General features: G+C 37.3%; 1 protein-coding gene across 1 annotated transcript in view; it reads left to right on the forward strand.

Annotated features, from left to right (window-relative positions):
* The first annotated feature begins 7770 nt into the window (after positions 1–7770).
* WDR25 (WD repeat domain 25) overlaps positions 7771–15867 on the forward strand; it is a 58402-nt gene continuing 50305 nt past the window's right edge. The window contains exon 1 of the mRNA XM_054400521.1: positions 7771–8484. Within this exon, the coding sequence (XP_054256496.1) occupies positions 7771–8484 (714 nt within the window). The remainder of the gene's footprint in view (positions 8485–15867) is intronic.

The following is a 15867-nucleotide window of genomic DNA, read 5'->3' on the forward strand; positions in this document are numbered from 1 at the left end:
ACCCAGGTGGTATAAATTCCACCCGAAAATCAAATCTTGCATCTTGTCACATATTAAAGCAATTTGCTGAAGTACATTTCCAAGCACTTCTATGACCTTCTGTTCTTCAGGAGTAAGAACTTTGCTCTTGCTAGTGACTACCTCACTCCATGTACGTCTGCAATTTACAAATGGACATAAATACTTCTTAACGAATTTTTTTTTCTTGCTGCAATACAAAACAGATCTCAGATCAATCATATTCTTCAACACTCTTGAAGACAGACCTAAATCAAAAAAGAATGGGTTCAAAATATGAAATGGAAATACCTTTGGTGCTTTTCCTGCTTTCAATGCTCTCACTTTCTCCCCTTGTTCAGTTACCCTTTCAAACAGCTGAAGTGGACTCAGAGATTTCAAATCACAGTTCTGACTATCAGCCATTTTGCCAAATCTGTTTATTTACAATTCAACTAAATTTAATGTCTTCCAATTCTTGGGCTTGTAGATTCAAAACAGCAGCAACCACAAGAACTGTAGAGCAAAAAACAGTGCATTTCATTTTTTTGCTTATATCTTGAAGATCAGATGAGCAGCATAAGAATATAAAAATGATAATGACCCCATACCTAATTCTATTCATATCAGATTGATGTGAAGACATTAATACGAGCTTCAGTTTCATACAGAAATAAACTGAGACTGACAAGAGTACCAAATAAATTTAGAAAACACTCTTAATGTTGTTTGTCTACATACCTAACACTAGAACACCTTTTAGAAGTCAATCTTTTGACAAAAGTATAAGTAATTAATATACACACCGTTCAGAACATCTCAGAAGAGCAGTGGAAGATTATTAGATTCATGATTAGTTTTGTGCCAATTGATACCCTGTCAAATTCTGAATAATAAAGATATTTTTATAACTATCATATGCAAATTGATCTTAATCTGTGGAATACATCATGTAAATCCAAAGATATACAAGAGAAAAGCTTAGTCATCTTCTTTACTACTTTTATCCAGAGGTTACAAAACATCAATGACTAGCGAGAAATGCTGCTTTCTAGAGAGCAATCATTGGGTAAACAACAGGCTCTAATTTAAGGAACTCTTTGTTTCTCAGGAGTACATAGGAAAAATAATCCTAGGAAATGGCTTAAGATGATGACATAGCTGAGAGTAAGAACAAACTAGTCTTCCTATGCCTGACATACACCTTGGTCAGTGGAGCTTCGTAACACATAGCACACCCATGCTTACACAAATGGGCTTCTCTTCCACGGCAACACCTATTGCATTGTATTTATTAAGTGTAACATCATCTAAAAGTTTCTTAGCAGTTTATTAATTAACAGCAAATAGGACTCTGGAAAAATACAAGTGCTTAATTTACAGTACACTAACACAGAAAGTTAAATAATGCTGTTAATATGTTAAGTATACAGTTTTTATTATCGATAATTTTCACTCCACATCAGAAAGATCTTGATCTTTGTCCCATCAATTGTAATCTAAAATGTTAGAAACAAACTCTGCTGTACTTAATTGTAACTGTAATCAAACACCTCTTCCTAATTTCCATGACAGGAAACTCCTGTGACATGAATTATGTTGAATTAACTCATGCTTTATTACATACGCTTCTCATAAAGCTGGCACAGCAGTTCATGGTATCCACGCAATCTCTTTCTCTATTTTTTCTAAAAGTACTTGGTAAGTTGTTTTCAGATAATCTCTGATCTAAAATTAGTTTCACTTCTAAGAAATCCAGTGACTCTGTTATCAACCTGACATGAGTGAAAAATTTCAACTGCAAAGACAGAATTCCTTATCTTAAGAAAACCTTATTTTCAAAAACTATTCATGTTCAGCAGCAATCTGTAGAGAATGATGTGGTCTTTAGAAGTACATCATATACTTTTTTTTTTTAATAAATTCAAGCATCATGCAGTGTAAATGTTTAAAATGGAGGATAAAAAAAGCAGAGAAGAAAACAAGTGTTAAAAATGGGTAACGAAGACACCGTCTGTCTTAAAAACAAGATTCTAAGTGAAATGGCAACTAACTCGAATCCATTTGGATAAACAATAATATGGTACATAGAGAAGCGTATAGAGAATTAAAAAAGAATTTCATAAAACCTGAGTTTGTTAAAACGAGGCAACAGTGCAGATCCTAATGACAAAAATGAACTGGGGAAAAAGTAAATTTTTCATGAAAACTATCACAGCAGTTTGACCAGGGTTGTGAAGTGCTGCTTCACAATCTGATGTGGCCAGTTTATGCAATCACCCAAGCTATTGTACAGCTTTTTTCATTTGAGGAAAGTGATGTCATCTCAAATACTAAACTGCAGCTTACTTCACATGCACTATATTCAGATGTGAGTGACAAATGCAATGCAGGTCAAAAGAGTAAATCACAGAGTTGCAAACAGTGATGTGTGGAAACACAGGATCCACCCTAAACATTCTCCGTCCTGCTGTGCCCGTGCTCACAAAGGAAGCAAAGTTCTACTGAATTGCAAACGATTGTGTCTCTCTGGTGAGATTCCTTAACATATTATTGATACAGTGCTATGCACAAAGCATGAATACAAGATATGAAAGTGAATAATAAAACCTGTTAATAAAAATACAATTTCATTTGGCTCCCTTCTTCCAGAATTAAAGAATTACGAAGTAACAAAAGCATATAATATTTGCATTTGTTGTTCACCAGTATTCAAACCTTTCCTTCTACAAACTGATCAACTAATTGGTTATATTTATGCAGCACATATTTAAACTGTGACTACAAAAGAATTCACCTGCATAGAAAACTTAAGAAGGTCAATTTGGTAACTTGCTGTTACCAAAACATACTTATCATTAAAGCTGTTTGTCAGACAGCTGCAGTATTCCCAGATTTCAGCTTCAGTTGAATACCCTGAGAAAGCTGAGAAGTCAAATTGAATTTGCTTAGTCTATTAATATCGATATCACACTTAGATTAATAATTGACTAAAATAAGACCAAATGATGTATTATCAGTAAATAATCACAATTAGGTGTTACAGTTTGACAGTGTTATTTTTAAGAGGCAATTTGAAGTATATCAAGCAATTTTTTGATGTATTCCTATAATTTACTTATATTCTTTTATTTGGATACTAGTGTTTTCTCATGGGCACAAGATACTTAACTGGAAAAGAAAGTATACAGAACAAATTCATATGAGAAAATGTTAATGAAGATTAGTACACATCCTTTCTGCAGAAATATGTCAATTATACTTACTGGCTTCAAATTTTACAAAATAAAAAAGGTGAAGAAGAATCATCCCTTGGTGTATAACAAAGTGGTGTTTTAATGTCATTCCTGAAAATACATTCTTACTGAGAGATCACTTCCATTCAGAGAGGATGAAATGACACAGCTGTAATAGAGAATGTATACTGGAGTGCAGTAAAACAGAGACTCTTTAGAAAGTGTGCAATATTATAGATTTGAGCTGAGCAAAGAATCTCAAATGAAGGTGCATTTTCATTCAGACTGAAAAACGGATCTAATCACTGCAACAAGAGATGAGGATAGTATGATTACAGAATGCAAAGGATAATAAACATTACCTAAAACTTATCTCTATTTACCTGAGTGCTGGGTAGAATTCAAGCCAGGACTCAACAATACAGAACCCAGATCGTTTGCCTTTTGAAATTCATAAACACAATTGTGAACCATTTAAAAGGAATGTTTGGATATTCAGCATTTTATCAGACATTTTCTCATGTTTTTTTCATTGATATTATCAAAACTATCAGTTGCAGATACATTAGACATCATATGCAAATACATTTAAGGAAAAAAAAACATGCATGGGAATGATACTTGAGAATGGACTATTAGGATGTTTAGGACCAGAGTCTAAGATGAGCCTGAAAGCCTAGTTTCATGATGTGAACTTGAAAGCCAAGAACTCTGTGCCTTTTCTATCCACACAATGCAGAGTATAACTCATAATGGGTATTCCTAGTGACTGTTTCAGAATATGAAATAGTCATGAGACAAAGGTCAGAAATAATCTTTGGCATAGATATCAGAACACAAGTGTATTCTCCTCTCTTTCCAGTTGTATGGCAACCACAGAGCTATAATTCTCACTGGTTGCTATCTGGTTTGCTATCTGGCTACCTCAGAGACCTGAGAACCAAAGAACATTATTTAAAGAGCTCTTTTGTGGCAAATATGGCATGAAGGTTCATCAAGACTTCCAAAGATGACTCTAATACAGAAGGCTTGAATTTTTTTTCATTAACTAATGAACAAATGTGAATATAAGTCTGACACTACTTATGTTCCTGAAAATCGTTTTGCCTCCTGGAAATAAAATTGAAAAAAGAAAAAGTATATTTTAAAGCAGTTAGTATGCACACAGAAGTGTGAAACATGCCTTGAGAAGTATTCCATCACGGACTACATTTTATAGTAGATCTACCTTCCCAGTAATTTATGTATGAGAATACAATAAAAAGTGTGCAAGATGATTCCTTGAGATGATAATATGACCACCTCTAAAGAAAGTCCAATATGAATTTTTACTATACTATACAGTTGCTAAGAACTAAGCTCTTGTGCAGGAACGGTTATGCATAAAATTAACCAGTAAGCTGACATTTATAACCCTGGAGGCCTGCAACACTTTCCTTACCACCTTCGCCTGGGCAAAGCAAAGGCACTCGACAGCTTTTCCCTCGCTGGGCCGCATTTTCCACCCAACCCCCTTCCCCTTTCCACTGTAAAGGGCTTTTCATCCAGACGGTTTGGTAAGGCAGCCACGGGGGCTGCGGCCCCTGCAGAGAGTGGAATAAAAATCCCTCAAAGCGCATCGACTCCTCGTAAAGGGAGGAAGGAAACGTGCCCAGAAGAGACGCCCAGCAGAGACCCCCCACACTCCCAGCATCCTGTACTGGCCACAAGGGCAGCAATAACCATCCAACGAGCCCTCCTCCCGCCCACCCGGATCTCTCACCAAGGCCCCATTCACGACCTGCCCGTCTTGACGGACCTCGTCTCACTGCTTCTCTGTCACTGACATTGCATCAGCCCTTAACCGGCACGTCATTCACGACTCTCGGCTGGGAAACGCATATCCTCGGAACCATTGCTTCTCATTGTCCTTCCTCCCACTACAATCACCAGCCTGACGAAGCGCCCTCCACATGGACGACAGAGATAGAAGAAGGGCTCCTACGCCCCCAGAGAGTCTCGGATTGACCTCTTCCCTTCTCAGTACAAGACCATGCCAGAGAGCTGTGACGCGCGGAACTGCTTGGGTGGGGAATCTATTTTCCACCCGACGCACTTTTAAACCCGGAGCCTCTGCGGACCGGCTAGTGTGTTCCGGGTTGCGCTGCCGGTGGCGTCTGTGAGATCGGCCCTGGGGGAGAGAAGCGAAGCGAAGCGAAGCGAAGCGAAGCAAAGCAAAGCGGTGAGGGCAGCTATACCGCCGGGCTGGAGGTTGCCCCGTAACTGGCTTCAGTGCCAGTGGGATGGGGGATGAGTGCGCGTCTATAAGGAATGGTAACGGCTTCGGTGCCGGGGGAGAGGAAAAGGAAGCGGTCTCAGTGCCAGGGTCCTCCGGAGACCACCGTCACGCCGCTTCTGGTGGGGCTGCTGTGGCCTTCGATTGCCGGTCACTCGGGGCTGCGGAAACTCCCCGAACAGGCGGTCGTGCCTCTCTGCTGACCGTATCTGGGCCATGGGGCAGGCCAGCGGACTGGCTGGGGCAATGCGTGGAATCCCGCCGTGAGCGGCCAGTGGTGCTGCCTTTGGCTTTCTCGTCGTACCCGCGTTGACATTTACGGTGACTTAGCGGGCGGTGGGGGTTGTGGATGCCATACTTATCAATCTTTCGGTTTAGTGTTTTGAGATGAATCAGTCATATGAAACTGAAAAGAAAACCAAAACTCCACAAACTTCCCTGTTAGTTTAGTACGTCCTAAATAATATAATTAATAAATTCGCAATCTAGTTACAGTATGTTTCCAATGAAGTACAGTATGGTTTTCCCCCACTTTTTTTTTTTTTTTCAGTAAGGCAGCATAAGAAACTGGAGTGGTGTTACTTTAGAAAATCGAAATTGAATGGGAAACCTTAAGATGACAGAGATACTCTGCTTTTTCAAAAATGCCAAAGCTTATGGGTGATGTGTGTAATGGGATGGTTTCTTTCTAACAGGAAACTTTTTGACCTGGGGTCTTGTACTTACCTCTGAATCTTCTAACTATCTCAGTGAAATTCCCTTTTAGTAAACGAAGCTATACTATTCTATTAAAAGATAATCTTTCCTTGCCCTTAGTTGCTGATGTTTACAGCTGTCATAAACTTCAGATAAAGATGGAATGTCCTCCGGAGGGAGATCTTGATGCTTCTATGTGCATTTGTTAAGGAAAGCATCCATGATAATGAGTGTGCATGTCTTCATCAGAACCTATCATCTGGATCTGTGCTTGGAAATTTCACTGCAGAATACAGACCATACCCTGTAATGTAACATTTTTGTAGGTTGAATGAAGCATGCTTACTTTAATTCAAAGAGATCCAATTCTGAGGTTAAATGAGTAATCTGTACAAGTTCCAAAGTACTACTCCTGTGGTAGGACCTACATCTGTGGTGTCAATTCTGCAAATGCTTATGTAGATACTGACTTCCATATAGCATTCTCATTTTAATCTGGATGCTTTGGAGGGTAGTTTATTTGCTGATCTAAACAAAAAATCAGCTGATCTGAAAGTGGTGTGGGTTAAATGGCTTTAGCATGAGTGCTAACATCTGGGCAAGGAAACAAAGCGGAAATAAAATGTCTCCTTTAAGTAATCTTAGTAACTGAAGGGAAGCAGTACTTTTTGCTATAAATAGCAGAGGCTGAAAGATTGTTTTTGCAGATACATTCAAATAATTCATGTAGTTAACACTATATTCCACACATTCCTTTCAAGTTACTGGAATAAACTTTGTAGGATTGTTATGGTGGTGAGTTATTCAGTGTGTAACATACAGCATGAGATTTCTTTCTCACAGATGCTTAAAAATTATTCTCCAAGTAAATAAGGCACCTATACTTTTATTTTTCCATAAGTAAATGCAAATAATGAACTCATCATAGTTTCTGGCATATTTCTCCTGTAAAACTAAAGGCTGTGTGGAACTTGGCCTGTGGATAATGGTGGAAAATTTCCTCTCTGCAAGACAGTTGTATGGGTCAAAAATGTTTTATTTTTACTTTTTTAGTTTCTAGTTGAAGTCCTTCACAGCTTTCAAGTAATTTGTATGAAATAGATATTCTTAGACTGACTCCATAGTAGACGTAGCGTTTGTATCCTTATAAATGTACATACAAAAGCACTGCACAATTAATCGACTTCTTTTGTGTGTGTGTGTGGAACTGCTGCTGCAAGTAAGGTTGAAGTGATTTGCAGTACTTATCTTGCAAGTTTGTTTTCCTTTTTATACTGATTTTCTTTTCTGTTGTGTTATGGAAATTCATCTCTGCAATGTATTAAAAAACATACAGAGGGCTTGGAGGCAAATGGTGTTGCATAATTGTGGATGTGCAGATGCTAGAGGAATAAATTCCGTTAATAAGTGGGAATAGAAGTTAGGGTCTGTTTTGTTCAGAAAAGCGTATTGAGATTCTTAGGTTACTCAAATTGTAGACTGTAATAAATTGTGCACTGAATAATCAATTCTTTATTGTAGATCATAATTTCAGAGGATTCCAGCTGTCTGCTCTGTCTAACCATAATGAGCTCATCACTGGTTGCTTATGACGATTCGGACTCTGAGACAGAAACTGAAAAGGCTGAAGCTCCCCATGCTTCTAGCAAACAAACAAGCCATCCAAGTACTTCTGTGAATTGTGTTCAGTACTTTGCATCTGGTAGTTTGTGTACGAAATCTGCATATGAAATGCAGCCTCCTGAGAACACTGACAGTTCTGGCAGGAGCACTGTTTGTGAAGATCCCCCTGACCATTACGCACAGAATAATAACATGAATTTGACATCTCCTTGTTGTAGGAGAGCATACTCTGGCCATTCTGCGTTATGTATGTCCTACAAAAATGAACAATCATCAAGCTCTTCAACAAACTGTGGCAATGGCATTTCCCAGAAGAGAATGCTTAAAGACAGTACCACTACTATAAAAGGAATTAGACCATACATCCCTAAAAGATTGCGTCAGGAAAATTCCAGTATGCCTGAACAAAAAGAACCTGACCAGCGAAATAGCTCAGATTATGATGTTAAACTGGGCATATCAGGAGAACAGACTTTGAGAAAGATATCTGAATTAATTAAGCCATATTTGGGATCCAAATATAAATTAACTGAACTTCCCAGAACTTTAATATTTTGCATGTCTAAACACAGTGGTCCTGTTAATGAAATCCAGTGGTGTCCTGTACAAGAACAAAGTCACATGCTTCTCTCGGCTTCTATGGACAAAACAGTCAAGGTAATGTAAAACAGGGTGCTTTGTGGACCAATTATCAAACTTAAAAATACTGCATGAAATAGTGATCTTCTGTGAATAACATCCTTGCTTGTGTGTTTAACAGTTCAAATGTATTCAGAATTCGAGATGTCTGGAGTACAAGAACTTCTTATGATCTTGCCTCCTAGTCCTTCACTATACTAAAAAAAATTACTGCCAACATTTTGAGGAGCTTTACCTTTCTAACAAGCCTAAGTGTCTAGTGATGGAGGAGGTATGTCAGATCAGATGAATTTTTTTTGTCTGAACTAGTGGGACAGATCTTGCATCTGGGGGTTGGACTAGATCTCAGGAGGCCCCTTCCAACCCCTAACATCCTGTGATCCTGTGCATCCCAGAAAGGTGCCCTGTCATCATCTAAGGAGTCTTTCCACTTTATTTCAAGGGTTAGTGCAATACTTAAAGTGTATTTTCCTTTTAGCTTTAGTGACTTTGGCTTCAGATCTTTCTTTGTTGATTTAGTCAGGACAAGAAGTCTTAATTTTATCAACAATGGGTAATAAAAATATTTTGTGTGTATGCTTTCCCAGATGCAGGGCTCATGCCACTTCTGGGATCAAATAAGAGTCTTCTGAAGTGGGTTTACACAGGAACATAGGTTTGATAAGAGCACACAGAAAGTGTCCTTGTTGTTGGAAGGCATGTTTTATTGTGTCTATCATGTATTTAATGTCTCAGGTGCGGTTTTTTTTAAAACTTGGTTTTAAAATTTAGGTGTTTAATTAAATCTTACTAAGCGAAGAGGTACGAGTAACAAAGCCCTTTGTATCAGCATGCTTCTAAAGCTAAAGGAGAGCAGGGGATTTTGAAATGGACTTTGAATTCTGATTTCATGTAAGAAAAAATTCTTAAATTCCAGTACTAAAATTGAACTTTCCAAAATTTTACTATTTTGATGTTTAATTTGTAGTAGAGAAGCTAGTTTCATTAATTTTTGCTTTTGTATGATTTTTCTTATCCTGGAATTTTTTTCTTTCCTCTTTCCCCAGTTTTCCCATGGGGCCCTGTGAAATATGTGCTGGCTTTGCATCTTTCATGCAGTGATGTTCTTGAATCTTGGACAGTGTTTTTGCCTTTTTCCTCCTTAATGTCTATTTAAACACTGGTGCTCATAAAAGAGAAAACCCTGCATCTAAGGCATGAATAAAAGTTACTCTTTAAAGAATGAAAGATAAGCAATTTAAAAGTTACAATAACTTCACTGGCTCTATAGTCAGCATAGCCTATTACACCATCAAAGTCTGGATGCTTTGTACTGTGGGAAATTCCTCCTTCATCTTCTTTCCCAAGCTTTTTTTACATCTTTACATCTTAAAGATTAAACGGAGCACAAAATACACTCGAAGTACAGACTTAGAAAGAAAAGACCAAGATATGCAAAAAGTGCTGATGCTTGATTTTGGTTAGCACCAATTTTAAATTTGGTTTATACAACATTGTAAACACCTCTGACTTAAATATGGCTGAATTTGACTTTTTGTCTTAAACTGTGACACCACATGCTTAATGCTTGTTTTCTATCACAGAGCTTCATTTTACTGCTGAGGAAATGACAGGTGTGTTAAATTTGGTAAAGCAATCTAAAATCAATGTTGCCATGTAAAATTACTTAAAAATGGAAATAACAGCCTGTCTATTTTGTCTTCTAAGTAGAAAGTAAGATGACTTTATTTTTCTAGGGTAGTGTTACCACCCTTGATGGGAATCAGTCCTTAAAAGCCAAGCTGTTTTTTTGAAGGCATCTAGTTGCTCTAGGTGCCCCAAAACATGGAAATGCAATTATAAACAGGGTATGTTAAATGTTGACAATGCTTCAGAGCACGTGAGTCTAAAACATTAATAAAGTAACAATGGTGCTGTTAAAAAGTATATTAAAACACACTTCAGGATTTTTGGAAGGTGGCCTGTAGAGTGATAGCCATGAATGGTTCTTACTTTTTACTTAATGGCAGCCTGGAGCAGTATGAGCAGTAGCATCTTTTGCAGTTTGCACCTTTACACAAGTACCTGTCAGGCCAGTAGAGGGCATGGTTAGATTAAGTATTGGCTTGATGTTACAAAACTAATTTCACAAACTTTAGAAGGTCACAAGCCCAGAAAATCTCTAGTGACTCTCACAGCACTTGTTTATCTTCTGGGGATTTCTGGATATCTACCATTGCCTGAAGTTCCTTATTTTCTAGTATAAACATAAAACAACTGATTGAAAATCAGATGTAGAGGTACCACAGCTTTTGCTTTTTGCTGTTTCCTTCCAGAAACACCTGCTTGAAACTGCTGCTTTAGAGCCAGGCAGTGGAAGCATCTTTTCCTTCCCTTTAAAGGAAACACCACAAGTGTTTGCACTGTTTATTTTGAAAATTTGATTTGGATTAAATTTAAAGCACTGTTAGAAGCCTAAAATCCCTGTATGATCAGAGAGACCATGCACTCCAGAGGCACAAAATGCTGTACTTTGTCATGTGAATAACTGTGACCGAATATTTTAATGTGTAAATGTCTTGGATTCAGTCCTTGCATTCAGCCCATGTGTTCAGACATTTATCTTTTGAAGAGTCTAATATTAGTGGAGATTTTTCAGAATTGAGAGTTCTGTCTAAGCTTATCTGACTGACTGTAGTAGTTTTAGTTGTGCATAAATGAAAAAATCTATAGCAGTATACAATTTTTGTAGTATTTAGCCAAACAGTTTTGCATCTTTTATAAATTCTTTGGTGCTCAAATATTTTCCTCTTTAAATTTTCATTACAAAGAAAAGAAAGAAATGCTTAGTTATCTTAATTTAGTGATCTGAATTTCTTTATTGTCATCTAAATTATTATGACTAAATCGTCCATACTACACATCTAAAATGTATATATAGAACTGATTATACAGTTTCTTTTCAAGCGTGCCTGTGTATCCTGAGGGAAAGAACAATCTTCCTTTTATATTCTCCTGGTTTAACCAATGTACATTTTGCCATCTTTATGAATGAGAGTAAAGTCATAGCAAAATGTTTGCAAAAAGTAAGTTGATATTTTCAGCTTGTTGAATGAACAGCATAATGGCAGGGAAGATCATCTGAAGCAGTTTATATAAATACAATGTGTCTATAGGAGGGAATTCACTGATTTAGAGGATTTTATTTTTCATTGAAAGCATTTGCTCTTAATTTTTTTTTTTGTTTTGTTTTTGGTGTGTGGCTGCATTTAGGAAAAACAAACCCCAAAAGGTTATCAAATGGTATGGTTGAAAAATCAATTATCAACTCTGGGGTGTAATTCTCTATAGAGTAATACTTCTACCAGCAGATGGGGCTCCTCAGCGACTTAGAAGGGAATGGTGAATAAATTGTGCCTCTATAAAGCCTAGAAGATTTTAATACTTGCCTCCAAGTGTGCATTGAAATACCAAAATGAAAAGTTTATGTATGTGTTGCAAAGGGTGTAAGAAAACCTCATGGAGACCTGAAAGTACAAGAGAATGTTGTACAGGAAGTGGTATGTATTGTGGATTAATTACCCACAGTTCTTATCTGGAGCATTAATGGAAGAATATTGCATGCTAAATTTAAAATTTGTAAGGAATCGGGGGAGAAAAGAAGCTTAGATCTGTGCTTTGGCAAGTCTTTTATCTTCTCTTTTCTTAGGATTTTGAACTTCCCCTTCCAAAATGGAAGCTGATAGTACTTCTAGCCTACATAGGTACAGAAATGAGCAGGAAACCTGACGCAAGTTGGGGAAAATACTGTTGAGTGCAGTTCTGTGGCAGTGCTTTTCACTATTATGTTCTGAGTATGCTATCAGTGACCTATGTTTCTAGTTTAAGTACACGTTTTAAGGCTTGTAAAACATGGTTGTCTGATTGTATCTGTTTTCTGTGGAAAACACTTCTCTACCTTCTGTTTGTATAGCTGTTGCAAATGAGATTTAGGCTACTACTGCCATTTTTGGTTTTGCCTACTTAAACACCAAAATAATGTTTGTGACTTTAATTCCTGTCTTTTTGCATAAATTTTGAGACTCTGCTGTTTTTAAAGGTCTAGTTTCCATGAAGTGAATATTCATCACTTTCTTGTTTAGGTGTTTCTGTTTCAAAACCCCAAATATAGAATCCAGAATCGCAGGTTGCTGTTGAATACAGTTGTTTACCTTAGGTAGAAGGTTAGATATAAAGTTGCCTACTAAAAGACATGTTTACCAATTGCAGAAACCACTCTACTGCATTCACATTGTTAATGTCTTTTATTTGGAAGACCTTGTGATTACACAAAGTAACAGAGGTATAACTGTTTTCATTAGTTACTGATGCTGAACTCAGCTTTTAAACAATTGTTCATAACTTCAAGCCTCCCATAGCATTATTCTTTATTTCCTATTCTGTCTTAAAATTAACTCAAGGTAACATCTTTAATAATCTGTAAACTTAAATTCTGTGTTTTTAGTTTTCTATTTAGAAAATCACAGCAGGTGTTCTGTTTGTTGCAGAGTATTTTGTAATTTTCAGTACTTTAATCCTCTATTGATAAACATGGTCACAAAGTACTGTGATTCTTCAGTCCCCAAAATGTATGAAGCACTTTGATGGCTTGACTTGTCTTATAATGCATTGATGGAAATTTTTCTTAGTTGTTTTTGTTTCCTTCATGGCTAGTTGAACTATACCTGCACTTAGTCACAGCTGATTCTGTGCAAGGGAAGTAAAAGTTTTTAAAATTGGTTTAATAATGTCAATGTGTTGAATGGGGTGTTGCCTACTTCTCATGATCGTGAACACAAGAACAGCCATACTGGTCCAGACCAAGGCTCTGTCAAGCCCAGTGGGCAGTCCCTAGTAGGGTCCATAACTAGATGCCTAAAGAAAAAGAACAAGTTGAAACCCTGAAGCCTTTAAATCCTCTCCTGGTTTCTGCCTATTTTCAAGTCAGGGGATTTTTGACGCAGTTCATCTTTGTAATGTGCTACCTCAAGAGATCCTGTGCAGATGCTTCTCCCGTCTTAAGAGACCTTCTTGTATCGTTAGATCTAGAGTGGTGTATTACTCATACTTGTCATATTTAATGTACAGATTTTACTTCTCAGACTGTATCAAGTACTACAAGAAATAGCATTTTTATTCGTATTTTCAAAACCTGTTATTTTGCTGCAGTGTGCTTGTTGGGAGAAAGATAACATGTCAGTAGATTCTAAGACTTGGTTATTCTTGATTCTGTTTTATTTGACTAAGCATGACAAACATGATAGCTTCCATTCATCCATATAATGTGCGTAGCACTGATGGCACAGATTACCTAGATACTACTGTTACCCTGTCCTAGAATGGGGAATTAATTTTGTTTTCAACCATTCTGCATAAAATTAGCTTGCAATAGGCAGTGTTTCTTGTTGTTCTGTCACATTCTGTTTATGAAGGAATGAATTTAAACTGCTGGCGTATTTCCTCTAAGCTCATGTGTAGCTGTCAGATGGCTATAGCCCTCCCACTGCTAGGCTAGATTCAAACTGTTCACTAAGCAGTATTAGTTATTATGCTGCTAGTATCTCATGTGTTGCAGCTCTTAGATTAATTTTTAAAATGTAATTGTGTCACTACTCCTTTAACTGTAGTTGATGCATAAGAATTTGGGGAGTCATCCCATTTAATACATGTATTTCACTTTAACTGAAATGTTTTAAAGAAGGTCCCTCTGATATTGGTACAATTAATACTGTATTTAAATAGCAAGAAGTTCTCTCCATTATCTTGGAAGTGGCAATGAAATGCTTATATTCTGGAGATTGTGTTGCTTATCTAGTTGTGTGAAAAAAATAATGTTTTCTTGTTGAAGAGGCTACTAAATAGGCTAATCTGAAATACTGAAGCTAACTTTTCTTTGATGCTTTATTCTGACCTTCTTCCTTTGTCTATTCAGAACTATGAATGGTTTTTCCAGGGACTTCAAGCTTGCTGATTATTAAGATGGACATACACTTATTTCCAGTATTACCAATTTCCTATTGGATAATATATATGAGAGCTGTAAGGGATTCTTTGAGTACTTTGATCTTTTCCTAACTAAATAATTTCATACACTTCAATGGGAAATATTCTCCATAATCTTAATTTTGTAAGAAAAGGGACATTGTGTAGGAAGGCATCTGCTTGACCATTAAAGAAAGCTTCTGACTGTGCTTATGCTTAGATGATAACACAGGTCAGGATACAACAGTTACTTCTAGGGATTGTTCTGCAAAAGCTATTAACACAAGTCAGCAAAGAACAATTCATGAAGGTGGTGGATTTTGGCCTCTTCATCCCAATGTGATGAGTGGGTAAGCATTGTTCTACATTTGGTGTGTTAATACCTAGATACATTTAGAGATGTTACATAGAGATTTATTTTTTAAATTATTTTCTTGTTTCCAGCAATGCTGTTGTCAAGGAAACAGAAATCCTTGTAATGTCTTTGTTCACATTCTCAGAATCCACTTCTGGAGATGGCTTGTATAGTTTTTATTATGTTCTTAGTAGCTGACATACTCTTGTGCCTCAAAGGATTTTTTTTTTTTCAAATGAGTATTTTTCTTTGAGTATAAATCATCCCAGTCTCTATACTGTATCATAGAGCACTGTTTTGTCTCCTTCTTCACCAACAAGGACTATATTCAGTGCTTCTTTGGACTAGAATTTGTTAACACTCGTGTGAAAGTGGCATTTAAAAAAAAAAAAAAGAGGGATAAAATTGCAGTGACTCTCTCAGCTTCTGTGTTAGCGTTTTGGTTCTGTAAGGCATTACTTTTCCTTCACAACTGGAAATCCCAGGATCATGGAATTGTCAGGGTTGGAAGTGACCTCAAGGATCATCTGCTTCCAATCCCCCTGCCATGGGCAGGGACACTTCCCGCTAGATCAGGTTGCCCAGAGCCACATCCAGGGATGGGGCTTCAACCACCTCCTTGGGCAACCTGTTCCAGTGTCTGACTTCCTGACACTCTAAAAAGTCCCTCACCAACTTTCTTGTAGGCCCCCTTCAGATATTGGAGGCCACAATAAGGTCTCCTCAGAACCTTCTCCAAACTGAACCACCCCAACTGTCTCATCCTGTCCTCATAGGAGTGGAGCTCCAGCTCTAATATCTCCTGCATTAGGATCTCTTTAAAGAATACTAGAGTAGCTGCCCAAGTGGCCTTGCAAAGCATTGTGACTGCTTTATAGCCATGTTAGAGGATATGGCTATGGGAAGAAGAGTGAGAGAAGGTGGATATTCCATGGCACAGCTAATATGTTTGTATTTTTCCCCCAGCTGGGAATTGTTTAAGGAAAAATTCATAAAGTTCTTCCAAGAGAGTTACTGGAGCCTTTCTCTAGATCCTCATCACTGTC

Source organism: Indicator indicator, chromosome 4 (genome assembly GCF_027791375.1).
Source record: "Indicator indicator isolate 239-I01 chromosome 4, UM_Iind_1.1, whole genome shotgun sequence".
NCBI lineage: Eukaryota > Metazoa > Chordata > Aves > Piciformes > Indicatoridae > Indicator > Indicator indicator.